The sequence below is a fragment of the Panthera leo genome, chromosome B1, assembly GCF_018350215.1.
Source record: "Panthera leo isolate Ple1 chromosome B1, P.leo_Ple1_pat1.1, whole genome shotgun sequence".
In the NCBI taxonomy this organism is placed as follows: Eukaryota; Metazoa; Chordata; class Mammalia; order Carnivora; family Felidae; genus Panthera; species Panthera leo.
This window is the reverse complement of record NC_056682.1, coordinates 183,036,380-183,056,243: the sequence shown is the minus strand read 5'-3', so window position 1 is coordinate 183,056,243 and position 19,864 is coordinate 183,036,380. Positions and strand designations below refer to the sequence as shown.

Genomic DNA, 19,864 nt, shown 5'->3' with positions numbered 1-19,864 from the left:
CATTTTCTTCTCTCTGGTGAGTCTGGCTATTATAAAATATAAAAACTAAATAATACAGCTTAAGATCTATGTAAACCCCTTCTACCCCTTGGCTTTCCAGCTTTGCTTAGTGAGTTAAGATGCACTTAAAACTTCAGTTTTAGTTTTAAATTTTTTTTTTTTAACATTTATTTATTTTGAGAGACAGAGAGAGGCAGAGCATGAGCAGGGGAGGGGGAGAGAGAGAGAGAGATAGAGAGAGAGAGACAGAGACAGAATCTGAAGTAGGCTCCAGGCTCTGAGGTGTCAGCACAGAGCCTGATCCAGGGCTCGAACCCACGGACCGTGAGATCATGACCTGAGCTGAGGTCAGACGCTCAACTGACTGAGCCACCCATGCGCCCCAGTTCAGCTTTAGTTTTAATGTTAGAAATACATTGTTTTAAACTCAGTGATTTGAGAAAGATGTTTATGAAGAGCATAATTCAGATTGCTTTCTCTCTTAACTTTGATACCAAAAAAAAATCTTAATTTCTTAAAATGTATCTCAATATAAATATCTTTTTTAAAAAAAGACATTTCTCTCTCTTTCTTGCTCCGTCTCCATCCATCTCCCCCCCCCCCCCTCTCATCCATTCTGTCTCCCCCACTCTTCCTTCCTCCCTCACTCCCAGGTTCGAATGGCACTGAAAAAGGCTGAAAAAGAATTTGAACTCAGGAGCAGCTGGTCTGTCCCAGATGCACTTCAGAAATGGCTTCAGTTAACACATGAAGTAGAAGTACAGTACTACAATATTAAAAGACAAAATGCTGAAATGCAGTTAGCTATTGCTAAGGATGAGGTACTCTATTTCAAAACTTAATACATTTCTAAAGAGATTAACCAATTAAGAGAGAAAAATATGAATAAAATCTGTATTTGTTGTACCTTCTTTTTGTGAATTGAAACTTACTTATCTTAATGGACTCTTATAAGGCCGTAGAGTAAAATTACTGTATGTAGAGAAGTATATACTTTTCAGAATGACCTTCGTGTCATTTAAAAACCATCCCTGTTATCGTTATCACAAATGTTTTATACAGAGCTTTTCTCCTCCAGGTTGCTTCTTCATATCTGATTCAGGTTAGTAGTTACTAGAAATTAATATTTGACTCTTAATTAAATTGTGTGAAATAAGATTAAGTTTTAATCTGATTTCTAGCAAAAAAAAAAAAAAAAAAAAAAAAAAAACTCAGTTCACTCACTAACACCTCATTGCGGTAGGATATAATTAATGTTATTTTGTTAGTTTTAATAGAAGATTCGGGTCTTTTCTGAACCATCAAAATAAGTGAAAAATTTTCCAGAACAAAGTTTTGAATTCTGTTGATTGGCTTAGGAAAGCATGCTTTCTCCTTCATCTGTTTTCTTTTCTGGAAATTAGGGCCTTATTTTGGTTATATAATTCTCCACTGGTTTCATCATTATTAATATATTCAAAACAAAATAAGCTTGTATGTGTGTTATTTTTTTTTTCCAGACCTACCTTATTTTCTCTCTCCTTGGGTTTCTAGGCAGAGAAGATTAAAAAGAAGAGAAGTACAGTCTTTGGGACTCTGCATGTTGCACACAGCTCCTCCTTAGATGAGGTAGACCACAAAATTCTGGAAGCAAAGTAAGAATGTTATTTTAGTTACCTGTTTATTTGTATTATGCTGAAATTTGTAATTTATGAACAGTTTATCATTTAATCACGTACAATTACATAATTTATACTAATTCTGAGAACGGATAATTCCTTCTTGAAATTAGTTTATTGCCATGGTCTGTTCATGTAGTTGCCCTTTTTTAGTGCCATATTGAAGACTCGTTGATACCATAAGTAATTTCCACCTTGGCTTTTACAGGAAAGCACTCTCCGAGTTGACAACTTGTTTACGAGAACGACTTTTTCGCTGGCAACAGATTGAGAAGATCTGTGGCTTTCAGATAGCCCATAACTCGGGCCTCCCCAGCTTGACCTCTTCCCTGTATTCTGATCACAGCTGGGTGGTGATGCCCAGAGTCTCCATTCCACCCTATCCAATTGCTGGGGGAGTTGATGATTTAGATGAAGATACGCCCCCAATAGTGTCACAGTTTCCTGGTAAGTGCTGAATTCAAAAAAGAGAGTTTGGTGCAGTTTTAAATTTTTTTTTTTATGTTTGTTCATTTTTGAGAGGCAGAGAGAGAGGGAGACACAGATTCCAAAGCAGGCTCCAGGCTCCCAGCTGTCAGCACAGAGCCCGACGTGGGGCTCGAACCCATGAACTGTGAGATCATGACCTGAGCCAAAGTCAGACGCTTAACCAGTTGAGCCGCCCAGGCGCCCTGAGTTGGTGCAGTTTTTAAAGTAACTTCCTACCGTGCCTTTTATGACTCATTGACTTTGAAATCTATGATAAAAATTTTGTTCGTTCTTCATTTTCTCTTTTTTCTACTTGTGATTAATAATTTGTCTTTATTATGTGAGAATAATACATCAGATGCATGTCTGTGTATATCTATACACACACATATGTATAAAGTAATACATCATACATGCTAAATAATGTACAGGTGAAGTACTCAGCTTTGAGGGTAAATATCCTTTCAAATCGCAGCTTAATCTATAGTAAAAATTAGGGGAAGATCTTGGAAACTTGAGTTCTGGTCCTAGCTCTGCCACTGACTAACCAACTGTGTGACTTTGAGCCTGTCTGTGATTTATCTTAAATTGAGTTGCCCTTCCCAGTAGGTATGTTTTTGTTGTTGTTGGTTTGCTTTTCTAATTCTGTCCTTTCATTGAGAAGAGTATTATCTTGCTGTATTTTAACTCCTGAAGCACTGAATCCCTTTACTTTTAAATAAAACTTAAACTGTGCTTATGTTAAGGAAAACATTTTTTTGTTGCTAGGTAGTGGAACGCCTCCAAAGGAGGCTTTTAAAAAAATTTTTTTTTTATAATTCTTTTTTTAATGTTTGTGTATTTTGGAGAGAGAGGGAACGTGCACACATGCACAAGAGAGCAGGGGAGGGGCAGAGAGAGAAGGAGACAGAGGATACAAAGCAGGAGCCCGATGAGGGGCTCGAACCCAGGAACCGTGATATCATGACCTGAGCTGACGTCAGATGCTTAACTGATTGACCCAAAGGTGGTTTTAACGTGGACAGTTTTCATTATATTGCTTTGTTATGCTGCATTCTTTGAAAATTTTTACATTGTAAGGAATGCATTTTGGTAGGAAGGTGAAATTTAAGTATTTTAGATTTTGTTAATTATTTTTAGAATTTATTAATACATATTTGGACTTTTTGCAAAGTTCTGGAGAGCTTGAATTTAAAATGGGTGTATTCTTATATTAGAAATCATTTGAAAAACTCTTCATCCTTGTTATTGCCTGCCTGATTCATTCTCCCAATCTTTGTGACTTTTCGAAACAGTGTAGGTAGAACAAGATTCCAAAGAATGGAAAACGGAATTTAATTATTGATTTGGTTGAAAACTTACACAGAAATTTTAGTCTCAAGACAAATCATATGTAAACATTTTCCAGTTTGAATTTTTTCTATCCAGTTGTTACAGTTTTCCTGATGTTACGATTTACAGAGTTCTAATTTTTAAACTTTTATGAAATAAAGCCCTAAATTTGCAGATAAATAGTGAATGACTATGCGCTTGGGTTCATTTCTGTGGCTTTAATTCTCAGGCTTAATGGCAGACAGATAACAGGAGTCAGCTGGGGAGCCACCAGACTCTTAAAACAGGAGGGAAGAGAGGACAGATTATAAATGCAGTGAATGCTGGAATGTGCTCATTTCACTGGCCCCATGCTGCAGGGTGGTTACAGTTGCAAAGTTATACCTAGATCTGGGCCAGCTCTGCTGTTGGAATATTGTCAACTTGTGTTTATTTGAACTATATGTCCTTAAACTTGCCAAATGCAACACTGATTCATAAGTATTTGATTTTGTTTAAAAATTGTAGCTTTTTAAAGTCACAGTTCCTCCTCAGAATCCGTAATTCTTCAGTATCAGAAGTATGGATGAAGATATGTTCCCTAAATTAACTAATTTATTTTCTTGGCTTTTTTGTTTTGAAGTTCTTTTGATATCTTATCTTTGATAAGATATGATATCTTTGATGGGGCAAAATATAGCTCTGTGTGGCTAATTACCTTAAGTTTTCAGTGATTGTAAAACAGAGAAATTTGAAATTGAAAAAAGTATAAAAGTTGATTTTAAATTTAGTATGATGTTTTAGAAATTCTGTGATCAAATTTATTATCTGTGAACAAGAACTCCTGCCAAAGATTGCACTTTGAGAGCTCTACTTCCACCCAGTGGCACAACAGTGATACTGCACTCTGCTTAGTTAGGAAAGCACAATTTCTTATGCTTTGGTAGGATGAAGTCTAGGGCAGGATGAAGGCCGTTTTATTATATGCCCTCTGAAAAGTTTTACATTTGTACCATGGGTATGTGTAAATTGTCTAAGTGAAATAACGGTAAGGAAACATGCCTGTGGTGTGTTGGAAGCAAAGTAAAAGATTGTAGAACTGTACACAGAATAATACCGTCTGTGTTTAATTTTGCATAAATAAAAAAGAGAGAGGCGCCTTGGGTGGCTCAGTCGGTTAAGCACCCGACTCTTGGTTTCCAACTCAGGTCATGGTCTCGTGGGTTATGAGATCAAGCCCCGTGTCAGGCTCTGAGCTGACAGCACGGAACCTACTTGGGATTCTCTCTCTCCCTCTCTGTCTCTGTTCCTCCGCTGCTCATACTCTCTCTCTCTCTCTCTCTCTCTCTCTCAAAATAAATAAATAAACATTAAATAAAGGAGAGAAAATATTGTCAAAGCTTAGCTCCTTGTGGGTAGGAGAACAGATGATAGATTGCTCCTATTTTATAGTATCTGCTAAATATTCACTGTGGGAATGTGGTTGCAATTTATTTAAAAGTTTGTAATTATTTATTTATTTTTTTTTAAAGTTTGTAATTATTAAGTCCTTCAGATGTACTTATAAGAACTGAAAATAAAATGTTTACTTGCTACAAAGATAAACAGATTTTAATATTTTGCCTTAATTCATCTCTTTGCCCAAAATAAACTATTATACATACAGCTAAAGCACATGGCCTCACCTTCCTACTCTTCTCAAGTTGTAAGAAGAGCCTATTCTACTTTTATTATATGCAGATGTATCTGTAAACAACAGACAAAATTGTTTAAAACTTTGCTCACGGGGGTCACCTAGTAGCTCAGTCGGTTGAGTGGCTGAGTCTTGATTTCAGCTCAGGTCGTGATACCAGGGTCGTGGGATCGAGCCCCGCATAGGGCTCCGCTGAATGTGGATCCTGCTTAAGATTCTTTCTCTCTCTGCCTGCCCTTCTCCCTGTCTCAGGCTCTCTTTCTCAAATTAAATATATATATATGTGTGTGTATATATATATATATATATATATATACACACACATATATACGTATATATACACACACACATATATACATATATATATACACACACATATATACGTATATATACAGACACACATATATATATACATATATACACACACACACACATATATATATATATATATATATATATATATATACACACACACACACATAAATGTTCATCAAACTGTAGGTAATGTTTTGCAGCTCCTTTTGCTCACAAGTATATATTTAGAAATTTTCTGTATACTGCATTAAATATAAATATACTACATTAAATTCACTATGACTGTTTAATGATTTAACCACAGTGTATCTGTTTATTCATGGTAATAAGCCACAGTCTATCCATTTTTCTCCTGAGATAGGTAGGCTCTTTGCACTTTTTTGCCTTTGCAGACAGTACTGCAGTGAGCATCCTTACCTTACCTTTCCTTTATCTCCTTTATGCATGAGTTTGAGAGTCTCTGGGTGGATACCTGGAAAATGGATCGCGTTCAGTCATTGGGAGGGCAGCTGTTACTAGGCATTGTGAGGTCGCTCTCAAAATGGCTCTGTTCCTTTGTATACCCACCGTTTATGAGAGCTTTTCTGCCTCTATCCTCACCAGTACTTGGGATAATCTGATTTCTTTTGTGACTTGCCTGAGTATTATATGATACCAAAGTGTTATTACAATTTTTATTTCCTTGGTGACTTTTGAGGTTGAGTACCGTTTCATTTATTAGTGTTTGTCATTCAGATTTCTTCCTATCTGAGTTGCTTATTCCTACTATGGAATCTCTCCCAAGATTCCTTACTGATCTGGAAGAGTGTTTTGTTGTTGTTTTTTTTTTAATATTTTCTCTTTTTTTTTAATATGAAATTTATTGTCAAATTGGTTTCCATACAACACCCAGTGCTCATCCCAACAGGTGCCCTCCTCAATGCCCGTCACCCACTTTCCCCTCCCTCCCACCCCCTCCATCATCCCTCAGTTTATTCTCAGTTTTTAAGAGTCTCTTATGGTTTGGCTCCCTCGCTCTCCAACTTTTTTTTTTTCCTTCCCCTCCCCCATGGTCTTCTGTTAAGCTTCTCAGGATCCATATAAGAGTGAAAACATATGGTATCTGTCTTTCTCTGTATGACTTATTTCACTTAGCATCACACTCTCCAGTTCCATCCACGTTGCTACAAAAGGCCATATTTCATTCTTTCTCATTGCCACGTAGTATTCCATTGTGTATATAAACCACAATTTCTTTATCCATTCATCAGTTGATGGACATTTAGGCTCTTTCCATAATTTGGCTATTGTTGAAAGTGCTGCTCTAAACATTGGGGTACAAGTGCCCCTATGCATCAGCACTCCTGTATCCCTTGGGTAAATTCCTAGCAGTGCTCTTGCTGGGTCATAGGGTAGATCTATTTTTCATTTTTTGAGGAACCTCCGCACTGTTTTCCAGAGCAGCTGCACCAGTTTGCATTCCCACCAACAGTGCAAGAGGGTTCCCGTTTCTCCACATCCTCTCTAGCATCTGTCATCTCCTGATTTGTTCATTTTAGCCACTCTGACTGGCGTGAGGTGGTATCTGAGTGTGGTTTTGATTTGTATTTCCCTGACGAGAAGTGACGTTGAACACCTTTTCATGTGCCTGTTGGCCATCCGGATGTCTTCTTTAGAGAAGTGTCTATTCATGTTTTCTGCCCATCTCTTCACTGGATTATTTGTTTTTCGGGTGTGGAGTTTGGTGAGTTCCTTATAGATTTTGGATACTAGCCCTTTGTCCGATATGTCATTTGCAAATATCTTTTCCCATTCCATTGGTTGCCTTTTAGTTTTGTTGATTGTTTCTTTTGCAGTGCAGAAGCTTTTTATCTTCATGAGGTCCCAGTACTTCATTTTTTGCTTTTAATTCCCTTGCCTTTGGAGATGTGTCAAGTAAGAAATTGTTGCAGCTGAGGTCAGAGAGGTTTTTCCTGCTTTCTCCTCTAGGGTTTTGATGGTTTCCTGTCTCACATTCAGGTCCTTTATCCATTTTGAGTTTATTTTTGTGAATGGTGTAAGAAAGTGGTCTAGTTTCATTCTTCTGCATGTTGCTGTCCACTTCTCCCAGCACCATTTGTTAAAGAGACTCTTTTTTCCATTGGATATTCTTTCCTGCTTTGTCAAAGATTAGTTGGCCATATGTTTGTGGGTCTAGTTCTGGGGTTTCTATTCTATCCCATTGGTCTATGTGTCTGTTGCCAATACCATGCTGTCTTGATGATTACAGCTTTGTAGTAGAGGCTAAAATCTGGGATTGTGACGCCTCCCGCTTTGGTCTTCTTCAAAATTACTTTGGCTATTCGGGGCCTTTTGTGGTTCCATACGAATTTTAGGATTGCTTGTTCTAGCTTCAAGAAGAATGCTGGTGCAATTTTGATTGGGATCGCTTTGAATGTGTAGACAGCTTTGGGTAGGATTGACATTTTAACAATATTTATTCTTCCAATTCATGAGCACAGAATGTTTTTCCATTTCTTTATGTCTTCTTCAATTTCCTTCATAAGCTTTCTATACTTTTCAGCATACAGATCTTTTACATCTTTGGTTAGGTTTATTCCTAGGTATTTTATGATTCTTGGTGCAGTTGTGAATGGGATCAGTTTATTTCTCTTTCTGTTGCTTCATTATTAATGTATAAGAACTCAACTGATTTCTGTACATTACTTTTGTATCCTGCGACTTTGCTGAATTCATGTATCAATTCTAGCAGACTTTTGGTGGAGTCTGTCGGGTTTTCCATGTATAATATCATGTCATCTGCAAAAAGCGAAAGCTTGACTTCATCTTTGCCAATTTTGATGCCTTTGATTTCCTTTTGTTGTCTGATTGCTGATGCTAGAGCTTCCAGCACTATGTTAAACAACAGCGGTGAGAGTGGACATCCCTGTCGTGTTCCTGATCTCAGGGGAAAAGCTCTCAGTTTTTCCCCATTGAGGATGATATTAGCTGTGGGCTTTTCATAAATGGCTTTTATGATGTTTAAGTATGTTCCTTCTATCCCGAGTTTCTCGAGGGTTTTTATTAAGAAAGAATGCTGAATTTTGTCAAATGGTTTTTCTGCATCGATTGACAAGATCATATGGTTCTTTTCTTTTATTAATGTGATGTATCACATTGATTGGTTTGCGAATGTTGAACCAGCCCTGCAGCCCAGGAATGAATCCCACTTGATCTTGGTGAATAGTTCTTTTTATATGTTGTTGAATTCGATTTGCTAGTATCCTGTTGAGAATTTTTGCATCCATATTCATCAAGGATATTGGCCTATAGTTCTCTTTTTTTGCTCTCTGGTTATTTGATGGTTGTAGATAGCTTCTCTCAGGCTTTGGCTTTTCTTTTTTAGTGAACTCTGTTGTTTTCTTTTTCAATCATATGAGTTTTTAAAAGAACATTTCTAATGACAAATTGGTGAACCTGATTTGTGTTTTTTAATGTCTTTTTTAGAAGATGATAGATGTTTCCTCTCCTAAAAGTTTTTTAGATTTGCATTAATCCCTTAGTCTTTTAATCTACCTGGAAGTTATTTTTGTTCATATTGCAAGATAGGAATCTAAATCTGTCTCCTGATGTGTGGATAAACAGGTGTCCCAGCCTCATTCCTGCTCTCTCCCTGCTCATCTGTAACTCCACTTCTCTCCACAGGTGCACACGTGCTTACAGGCTCTCTGTTTTGTTCCATTGCTTTCATTCTGCTTTAGTTGCTATTTATAGTTTGATAGTATGTGTTGGGGTTTGCTAGATCTAAATCGTCCTTTATTATTCAAATTCAGAATTGTTATTCTTGGCCAGTATGAATTTTAGGATTAGCTTATGAAATTCCATGAAAAGTTTCATTGAGCTTTTAATGGAATTTCTTTGAATTTATTGATGCATTTGGGAAGAGTTATTACTCATAAATTTTATTTATTGAGATTTGGTTTTATGTCTTTAAGTAAAATTTAAATTTTTCTCTGTACTGTTCTTGCACATCTTTTCTAAAAAGATTAATTTCTGAAAAAAAAAATAAATAGATTAATTTCTGGATATCCCCATAGGATTTTTTTTTTTTTTTTTTGGTAGTTACACGTTAACTTTCTTAAAAAAAAATTATATGTGAAATTGCTTATTGCTGATGTCTAGGGAAGTGCTGTTGACTTTGCTAAGTATCTTATATACAGAAATAGTGAATTCTCATATGAGTCTTTTGGATTTTTTTGTGTGTGCAGTAATAAGTTGTTTTTTTCCTTTTCAGTCCTTATGTCCCCCCCACCCCCCATCCCCGCTTATTTTCTAGTCAGAGACTTCCAGTCAAATGTTGAATAATAGCAGTGATTGCAGGCAATAACGATTGCCATTTCTGACTTTAAAGGGAATGCTCTCCACCGTGAAATGTGATTTATTTTTTTTGTTTTTGGTTTTGGTTTTGGTAGATTGCTTTTAAGGAAATTAATTTTATTCCTGTTTTACTAAGAAAGGTTTTCCTTTTAAATCAGTGGATGTTAAATTTCACCAAATTCTTTCCTGTGTAATTTGAGGTGATCACTTGCATTATTATTTTTCTTTATTCTGTTGTGTAAAAGGAGCCTAGTGTGTGAATGCATTTAGAAAAGTCAAGGGAAGGACAGAGTAATAATCAATGTCAGGTGCTGGTCAAATTTCAGGGAAGGATTGAGTGATCTGTTGAATTTAGCAACAAGGGAATAGATTATGAATCGTTGAGAACAGTTGTGGCGAAATTATATGTGAGCACTTTACACTCCGAATGAAGTAAAATGAAGTGGTGGAGAAAGTAACAGAGGAAATTCTTCATAAGAGGAAGAGAGATATGCCAGTTGAAAAACAGTCTGAGGATGGAGACGAGTGTTTTGTCGCTGCTATTGTTTAGCATTTTGTTTTTTTAGGTTTATTGTGTCCGCATTTTTTAAATGCTATTGGGATGTAGAAGATGCAAATAAAGGCAACAGAAGGACTACACAAAAGAGTTAAGGTGCTTGAGCTTGGAGTAGAGAATGGGACAGATAAGTGGAAGGAGCAGAGTGTTTGAACTAGAAAGGTAGACACATGGTCCGAATCTCCGTTGTCCGTCTGCCGTCTTGATATACAATACCAAAAATGGAGCAGCGCTGAATGACTAGGGCAAGACAGGGTTTAAGAGTGGGTGGCGGTGTAAATGTCTGGAGAAGAGGGGAAACCACGAGTGGTTAAGGTGTTGGGAGGTCTTCCCAATGAGATTGCTCAAGCGGAAGATAGATAGGTAAGGAAATGACTGGGAGGTGGGATGAATGGGGTTGTAGAGATGGCAGTTTCAAGAGGCTTAGTGTTAGCTTCAGAAAGAACATGTTTTTATAAAAGGGCGTAGGAGTGAGGGTTTCCAGAGAAGAGTGCTGGGGAATGAGAAGGCCACCAACCTGATGTTCTGGTGTTGCAGCACATGAGGTATACACAACGGGGAGCAGCCTCAGCTTGCGAAGGCTGTTCTGACTTCAGGGTGTTAGGTTTCAATTAAGGCAAGGACATGGAGTGCCCATTCTATGAAGATATTAAGTGTGTAGGGGCAGTTTTCTACTTGCACGGGACTAGGCAGAGACTGGCAGCAGAAACAAGATGATCTAAGACTTCTGGTTAGTTCCACAGTCATCAGTGTTCAGGAAACAAGTTTTTGTCTGACCCCTGCCTAACTGGTTGGGAGACTATGTATACAGTGTTCAAATGACCCTTGAGTAAAAACTTCTTAAAGAGTGGGAGGCAAACCATAAGAGACTGTTAATTACAGTGAACAAACTGAGGCTTGCTAGAGGAGAGGTGGGCAGGGGATAGACTTAGATGGGTGATGTGTATTAAGGAGGGCACTTGTGATGAGCATATGTAAGCGATGAGTCACTGAATTCTACCCCTGGAACCAATATTGCTCTGTATCTTAACTAACTAGAATTTAAATCAAAACTAGAAACATGAGAAAAAAAAAAAACCTTCTTGAAGTTCAAACAAGTTACACGATCTCGAGAGATACCCATTGAAAAATGCAGCCTGTTTTTTTTTCTAATAGTTTTCATCCTGTAATGGTGAAACTAACAAAGTTTTGCAACAAAGTACAGATTCCTTAATATGCTGTATTGATTTTTTAACTTAAAGATTTACTATCTTGGGTAAATTTTCAAGACTTTGTGGTTAGGAATGCCAAATTTCATGTTAGAGCCTCATGTGTTTATGTTTTCTTCTGTTTATTTTCTAGACCTGCTTTCATTTTTATCACACTTTAATTTTTTATTTCTGAACTTTGCCAAGAAGCAGTAGAGATGATGGGGGAGGGTAATGACCAATGCAGGTCCTTACCCAGCGAGGGCCCGTTCCGGGGTGGTGGGTAGTAAGGGCCCTTCTCCCTTGTGTGTGTGTGTGTGTGTGTGTGTGTGTGTGTGTGTGTGTGTGCGTGCGCGCGCGCATTCGTCCACGGTGTGCCTGGAGGCAGCCCTGGTTTCATGTGCATGTGTGTGTTTGTGCTTCGTTTCAGGGACCATGGCCAAACCCGCTGGGTCGTTAGCCAGAAGCAGCAGCCTGTGCCGCTCCCGCCGCAGCATCGTGCCAGCCTCGCCGCAGTGTCCACGCGCACAGCTTCCTCCGCACGCCCCTCACCAGGTCCACGCCCGGCACCCCCAGCACCCTCAGCACCCGCAGCACTCCTTGCCTTCCCCGGATCCCGATATCCTCTCGGTGTCAAGTTGCCCTGTCCTTTATCGCAATGAGGAGGAGGAGGAGGCCATATACTTCTCTGCTGAAAAGCAATGGTATTGCAGTGAATCGACTACAGTAGATGTTGGGCTGGGTGGTGGGGAGGTGGGCGTGGGTGGGTCGGAGTGATGCGTTGGATTAATTTTCTGTTGCTGCACAGTGAGTGACCACAGACTTAGCAGCTTCGGGCAGCATCCGTTTATTAGCCCCGGGTTCTGTTTGACAAAGTCCGAGCTTACTGTGCCTGGGATTTCTGCTCAGGGACTCGCAAGGCCAAATGCAAGGTGGTTTGCCCAGCTTCGTTCTTCCTTGACGCTTGAGGGCCACTTCTGACTCCTTTGGTTGTGACAGAGTTCGCCTCCCGTGGCTACAGCACGGAGGTCCCGGTTTCCACGCCTGCTCTCAGGCTGCTTCCATGCTGCTGCCAGTTCCTGGCAGGTGCACAGTGGCCCTTGCTGTGCGTGGCCTCCGTCTTCAGAGACTAGGCCTTCTGACAGGTCCCTTGGAATCTGTGATGCCCCCTGTCTCTGATCTCTGGACGCGATTTTAAAAGGCTCACTCATCACTTGGATAGTCCTTTCTCTGTCTGAAAATCAGCTGGTGTGGGGCCTTAATGACATCCGCAGAGCCCCTTCATGGCAGCACCTCTGTTCGCGTTTCATAGAATGATTGGCGGGACGTGTGTGTACCCCAGAGCTAGAAACTTGGGGACCGTCTCAGAATTCCGCCCACCACAGGCAGAGGTAGATATTCTGACATATAACTGCTTAGAGACCGACCACTGCACACAATTGACTCAAGTCTCACAGCACAAACTTGACTTGTGAGCAGTTTTATATGTAAAATACAAAGGCATGAACTTAAATATACTTGAACACAAACATTAAATATGACTGTTTAAAATACTTGTTGCCACTTAATGGTTTTTTCTGTCGTGTGCTAGTACTTGGCTAGTGAACAGGAATTATCAGGCGTCAAAGGTGGAAGAAAATGTTAAGAACTTAAAGGAGGGCGTTACGTTCACACGAATTTCTTGGCATAAAGTGGGCATAGCAGCTGTGTGTTCGGTCCAGCCAAAGGACCACCGTGCTCCACGAGCCCCACTGATCGGAGGCTCCCTCCTAAACCACGTCTGTCTTCGGAGCAGTGTGGCAGTAAGCGACAGGAAAACTGACGCTGGCTTCTGATTTTGTGACACTTAGCAGCCATGTAGCCCCAAAGTCTTCTGTCCTCAGATGAGAAAGAAAACCAGAGGCAATGGCTGGCTGTTCTCGGTGACCTGTTGCGGCTCTTCTCTGTCATGTGATTCTTTAGTTGGCATCGTCATCAAATGATAATTTTCACACATGATTGTTTTATCTCTAGTGAGAGTCAACTTTGTGAGTAGCCAAGATCATTACAGCATATTACTGAGCAGATAGTCCAAGGTTTGTATCCTCATTACAGCTGGAGAATTTGACGTGGCTTTGCGTGGATACCACTTTCTGATTAGTTTTTTGTATAATCTTCACAGTAAAACTGTGGCCACCTGCAAGATGGCTTTACTGACAGAACCAATTTGTGTGGCTTATGGAAATTAATAGGAAAGCTAGAGCTCTGTCTCCAGTAGAATTTTCACGTTTATGGAAATGTTTAGTCTTCCTTTCAAATAGCAATGTCAGAAATGCACAGTAAATATGAGAATTTGGATTCAGAAAACTTTTCCTCTTTATTTAGTCTCTTACATGATGAACCACTAGAACCCTTACAAAACAGTAATAGTAACAACATTTACTGTTTACTGGTCTTTTATGTTCTCTGCATTATGTACATGGATGCTCATTTACATCTTACCTTGAGTTTTGTTACATAGGCCTTAAACTTGCACGAATTCACCTATTCCTCACTGTGAGAAAGAAATAGAAAAAAACAGCATAAATGGTACACATAATTAAGCTCAACATTCCAAAGAATATATGTTCTAAAAAAAAAATGCTCACAGATTATACCATTCCTGCACTCCAAAGCTGACTGGTTATGCAGAAGAAGCAGCACTTCATTATTTATTTTGGAGTTAGGATGTTAGAACTAGAAGTAATTTTAGAGATTAATCAAATTATCTTCCTTTGACAGTGAAATTGAGTCCCGGTTACATTAAGTGATTTGCCCAAGGTTGTGTGGCTGATTAATGGCAGGGCCAGGACAGGAATCTAGGTCTCCTAACTTAGATCAGTATTCTTTTCACATATTATTTAGATTTTAGAGACCAGTTTTTGAAATATTTTTAACCTAGCTTAGAATTTCATACACCAAGCAGCCAAACCACAAAGCAGAGTAGAAGTAAATTTATAAAATTCTAACTAAATCAGCTTCTGGTTCTGGAAGCTGAACAGCTTCAGGGAACAGTGATATATGCTGTATAGTTAATGGGTATCCACTCCAAAAGGAAGCTAACAGAAAATTCCCTACCAGCGATTGATTTCTGAGTCCTTTCTTTTTATCTGAGCTGCCTTGTGCCCTCCGTAAGCACTCCCCATTATCATATTGTAAAAGCACTTAAAAAGTCTGCAGCACGTGTAACTGTATTGTGTGAAAGCATCATTTAAGTCTTTATTTGCCCAGGGGATTTTGTACCTTCTGAGAGCTTGTAGTGTAATAGAAACAATCTTCACATACATGTGTAAAATACATAGAAATGACCAGTTACATTGAGCCATCTAAGATCAAGGTTTAAAACACGGTATTAACATGAAAAACATGTCAGAAGTAATATCACTATGTGAATAATGAGAGTAATCACAGGTCATCTGAGGTGAGAGATCATTCAGTTCATTTACTCTATAAATATGAACTTAGTTCCTTGCCGTATGCCGTGCACTTGCTAATAACTTGAGCTGCCAAGACAAGTGAGACAAGGTCCTGGCCTCGCTCTAGCTGGTGGATTATGATCATCTGTGTTCTTGCCTTTCTCTTGTGGCTTCAGCTCTCTTCCTTGTCCCACCTTATTCCTTTTGCCACTTACTTTTTACCGTGACTCTACTTTTTATTTCTTACCGTTTCTTTCAGAGAGTGAACAATATTTGTGTCATGTGTGGTACATATCAGAACAAGTAAGACATGATCTCTGTTATCTGAGATCTTTTCTCCTTTTCTTTCATCTCTCTCTCGTCCATTTGTTCATTCATTCGCTCATTCATTGAGTGTATCACATATTTATTAAATACCCACTGTGAGCTTACCACTACTCCAGTGCAGAGGATACAGAAGTTAGAAAGACTCCCTGTCCTCATTAACTTTTCTTTCTTCTGGAGAGACATATCAAAAGTTAATACAAAATATCGTTTTAGGTAGTGGAATTTTCTGGGATGCTACACAAAGGTAAAAAGAAAGAGAATACTTCCTGGATAGAGTGGTTAGGGGAAGTCTCTCTGGAGAGAGAACAGTTGAGCCAGTGACCTGAAAGACATTGAGAAGCCATGTAGAGATGGAGGGAAGGAAAATCGGAGGCAGAGGAAACAGCAGGTGCAAGAGCCCTGGGGGAGTCACGAGATCGGCACGTTGGGAGGAACACGAGGAGGCCATGATGTAATGAGACGGGGAATGGTGGCCTTCCGCTGGAGGGGTCGCCGTGGTCCTGATCCTGCTGGGCTTTGTGGACTTTGACAAGGTCTTTGGATTTTAGCCTGAGTATGGGAGGAAGCGTTAGTGAGTTTTGAGCAAATAAATGATGTGCTGTGAGTTTTTAAAAACCACTTCAGCATCTGTGTAGAGAAGTAGTTAGGAGGGAGGAACAAGAAGGGAAGCAGGGAGACCCGTTAGGACGCCATCACAATCCTTGAGGTGAGTCCGGGGGGGTGGGTAGTTCAGAAAGAGGGGCAGTGCCAGTGGGGGAGTGACGAGTGTTGGATTTGAGGTATATTTTGAAGTAATGGCTGATAGCATTTACTATATGTTGGCCTTGGGGTTGTGAACTTTTGTCTTTTCATTTTCTCTCTTTACTGTGGAGAAGGGGCGGGGGCAAAAATCACAAAGGGATAAATCCATGAGAATTTATTGAATGTCTGCCTTTTTAAAAATAGCATTGGGGGGCCTGGGTGGCTCAGGCAGTTAGGTGTTTGACTTTCGATTTCAGCTCAGGTCCTGATCTCACAGTCTGTGGGATCGAGCTCCGTGTCGAGCTCTATGCTGACAGTGCAGAGCCTGCTTGGCATTCATTCTCTCTCTCTCTCTCTCTCTCTCTCTCTCTCTCTCTCTCTCTCTCTCTCTTTTTCTCTTTCCCTCTCCCTCCCTCTCTCTCTGCCCTTCCCCACTCGAGCCCTGTTTCTGTCTCTAAATAAATAAATAAACTTAAGAAAAAAAGTGTTATGTCATTGACTTTCACCTCCCATCCCCCCCCTCAATTGTACCTCAGCTTCCTTCCCCCATTTTTAAACTTGGGAGAACTTACATTTTAGCTTAGTATATTCCTTTCTTCCTACCTCAGGAAGATATATTTCATCAATTTAATGACAAAAAAAATAAAGGGAGAGACAGTGACTGAAGTTCATCTTTTAAAATATATAATGTCAACTGTGTGATTTAGAAAGAAAAAATAGTATTGAAACAAAACACAAAAGTAGCTGAAATAAAATTACTAAATCTGTAAAATTTAAACATTTTTATTTGTCTGACAATTGAAGAAGGTGTAACTTGAGTTATGTTTCTTAGATTGGAAGATTCCATTTTTATAGTTCATGTAAATATTAAACATGGAGCTTTGATAAGTTGTATTATTTAAAGTAGTAAGTTTCCGATTTTGTCAAAATGCGTGCAGAATTTTAGCATTTCTCCCATTTACATGTTGATAGATTAAAAAATGGAAGTTGTTTTAGTTAGAATTAATTACAGTGTCGGCTGGTAGTCTTAAAAATATTGATTTAAGATTTTACCTCTGTCTCCCTGTCATCCAGGGAAGTACCAGACACGGCTTCAGAATGTGACTCCTTAAATTCTTCCATTGGAAGGAAACAGTCTCCTCCCTCAAGCCTGGAGATATACCAGACATTGTCTCCTCGCAAGATATCGCGGGATGAGCTCTCTCTAGAGGATTCATCCAGAGGAGAGTCCCCGGTAACTGCAGATACCTCGCGGGGCTCTCCTGATTGTGTGGGTCTGACAGAAACGAAGAGTATGATCTTCAGTCCTGCCAGCAAAGTGTACAATGGCATCTTGGAGAAATCCTGTAGCATGAACCAGCTCTCTAGCGGCATCCCGGTGCCGAAACCTCGCCACACATCCTGTTCCTCCGCCGGCAACGACAGCAAAGCAGTTCAGGAAGCCCCTCACGTCGCCAGGATAAGCAGCATCCCACACGATCTTTGTCATCACGGAGAGAAAAGCAAAAAGCCATCAAAAATTAAAAGCCTTTTTAAGAAGAAGTCTAAGTGAACCGGCTGACTTGATGGAATTCGTTCAAGGGGCATCTTTAAACTGTTACCTCCCGTCCTCCACCCCCTCCCTTTGTGTTGTTTTAATTTTAGGAATGTAACTCCACTGGGGCTCTCCAGACTGGATGCCGCAGTGGAGTGTCCTAAGGGCAACTGTCTACTGTCTGCTTATTTAAATGACTATATAATCAGTTCATCAAGCCAGTTATTACTGAGAAATCATTAAGAGATGAGACAGTTTACAGTCATTTCTGCCTATTTATTTCTGCTTTGTTATTAGTGATGTATATACAACATTTTGTTGAAAGCCACTATGGACTTACAAGCTTTAATGGACTAGTAAGCCAGCATGGGCTTGCAAAAAGTTCTTGTTTACCACACCATCTTCTTATCTTTCCACAGAGCTATTTACATCCTGGACTAAATAACTTAAAGTAAAACTAATTGCACTACCGTTTTCCAGACTGGAAAAAAAAAAAAAAATCTCTGCAAGTGAAACTGTATAGAGTTTATAAAATGACTATGGATAGGGGACTGTTTTCACTTTTAGATCAAAATGGGTTTTTAAGTAGAACCTAGGGTTTCTAATTGACTTGATTTCTGGAAATGAAAACCCACGCTTTTATTATGGGAAGCTTCTTTAAATGCATTTAATATTATAAAGTTTCAAGTCCTGCTGTAAAGATCATGTTGTTTTGTTTTTCCCAGGGCTTTCACTGTGATTTACTGCATTGCAGGCTGTATGATAAAATACAAATAATTTAGGGAGAGAAGGCTCTTGATTCCTTACACATGTGGAAGAGTTAAAACTTGATTGAAGGACTTAAACATTCACAAGCTTAAACTGAGGTTGGGGACGTGGGGATTCAAGCACTTGTTTACAGACTTTGAATAACATCAAAGAAGTTACGGTTTGTGAAGAATTTGTACTGTGGAAAAGATAATAAATTGGAGACGTTATTTTGTGGGACTGTGTTGATTTTTGTTGATAACACTCCACTGAAAACACTATACATTTTCTGGAGAGCTCAGTAAGCGGTCTTGTTGCTTAATTGCACTATAAGAAATAGTGATTTGGAAGTTGTCAACAAGTTTCTTTCCATTTTATATTGTTTGTCATACTTTTATGTAGTTTGAAATGTTTAAATGTTCTAATATCAAGATTAACAAATATAAATTTATGGTGCATTTAGATTGTGTCGTATCAATTTGTAAAGCTTGGGGTTCATTGAACAACTAGGTTATTGTAAGGGTAGCTTTTACTGTGGAGATGGTCACATAGAGCAGAAAAGCACGGTCAAATCTGGGGAGTTTTTGCCTAAATACTTTTTCTTTTAAAAATTCAGTCATAAATGATGCGGTTAATGCAGTGTGGATGGATGTTTGGATGAATAGTGGATACGTATTAGGATGGCTTTTTAGCATTATGGCTAAAATATGTAATGTCCAACCCAGTCCCGCTTAGATGAAAATGCTGATTGATAGGAAGTTTATTTGAGATACGCTCCAAAGAAATACTTTATCAAGAATATGAACAGTCACCTGAAGTCTCCTGAAAGTTGTGGTTGTTTATTCTCTCTAGTACTGTTGTTAAAAACTATTGAGGTCTCGGATGATATTTATATATACAGATACTTATATATGTAAGAGACAGTGTTGCAAGGGCAAAAATGGATTGACTGAAGCAGACGTAGTGTTGTGGACCAATCAGAAGGTAAGATAACCTGACAGGTCAGGAGTTGAGCAGTGGCACTGAAGTTTATGGGGTGGGGAGACGCGTGCAGGAAGAAATGAAAAGCGTTCTGGAAAGTTTCTTCAGAGTGAGGGGAATACCTTTATCTTTCTCCTTCTTAACAACCAGGCAGTTCTTCTCTTTGAAAATTGCAAAAAGGGTGAGACTTTGTGGTTTGACAGGTGGAAGAGGTAAAAGCCGCTGGGACAGGTTATGGGGTGGGAGAGGATGGCTCTAGGGGCTCCTGCCTGGCCCTCAACCTGTTGAAGGTTAGCAGGGAATTCTGGGTCAAAGCCACCGACGCTGGTGCGTGGGGGCTGGGGTGGGAGGGGCCGACTCTCAGGAACGCATGGTTTGTGCTAACTTCCATGTGCTTATTTAGAAACAAATTCAACCAAGGGATTTTCACTGCTGTGTGTTGCTTCTATTACTTGGCGTTAGTACAGTGCTCTGTATTTACAAACTCAACAGAGCATAATTGAGTTTTAGAAAGTCACAATAATTTCTGTATCATACCATTTATGTGTGTAGAGTCGGGCATTTGTATGCTTTTTAA

At 39.3% G+C, this 19,864-nt stretch overlaps 1 protein-coding gene across 5 annotated transcripts in view; it reads left to right on the top strand.

The window, feature by feature from the left end:
• STIM2 (stromal interaction molecule 2) overlaps nt 1–19,621 on the top strand; it is a 151,780-nt gene extending 132,159 nt beyond the window's left edge. For 3 of the 5 annotated variants that reach the window (XM_042936733.1, XM_042936731.1, XM_042936732.1), the window contains 6 exons: nt 654–821; nt 1,079–1,102; nt 1,534–1,634; nt 1,867–2,105; nt 11,954–12,227; nt 17,100–19,620. In XM_042936733.1, the coding sequence (XP_042792667.1) occupies nt 654–821; nt 1,079–1,102; nt 1,534–1,634; nt 1,867–2,105; nt 11,954–12,227; nt 17,100–17,577 (1,284 nt within the window). In that variant the 3' untranslated portion in view covers nt 17,578–19,620. Of the gene's footprint in view, nt 1–653; nt 822–1,078; nt 1,103–1,533; nt 1,635–1,866; nt 2,106–11,953; nt 12,228–17,099 lie in introns of all 5 variants that reach the window. The other 2 variants (XM_042936729.1, XM_042936730.1) reach the window with 2 other exon arrangements.
• The last annotated feature ends 243 nt before the right edge of the window (nt 19,622–19,864 follow it).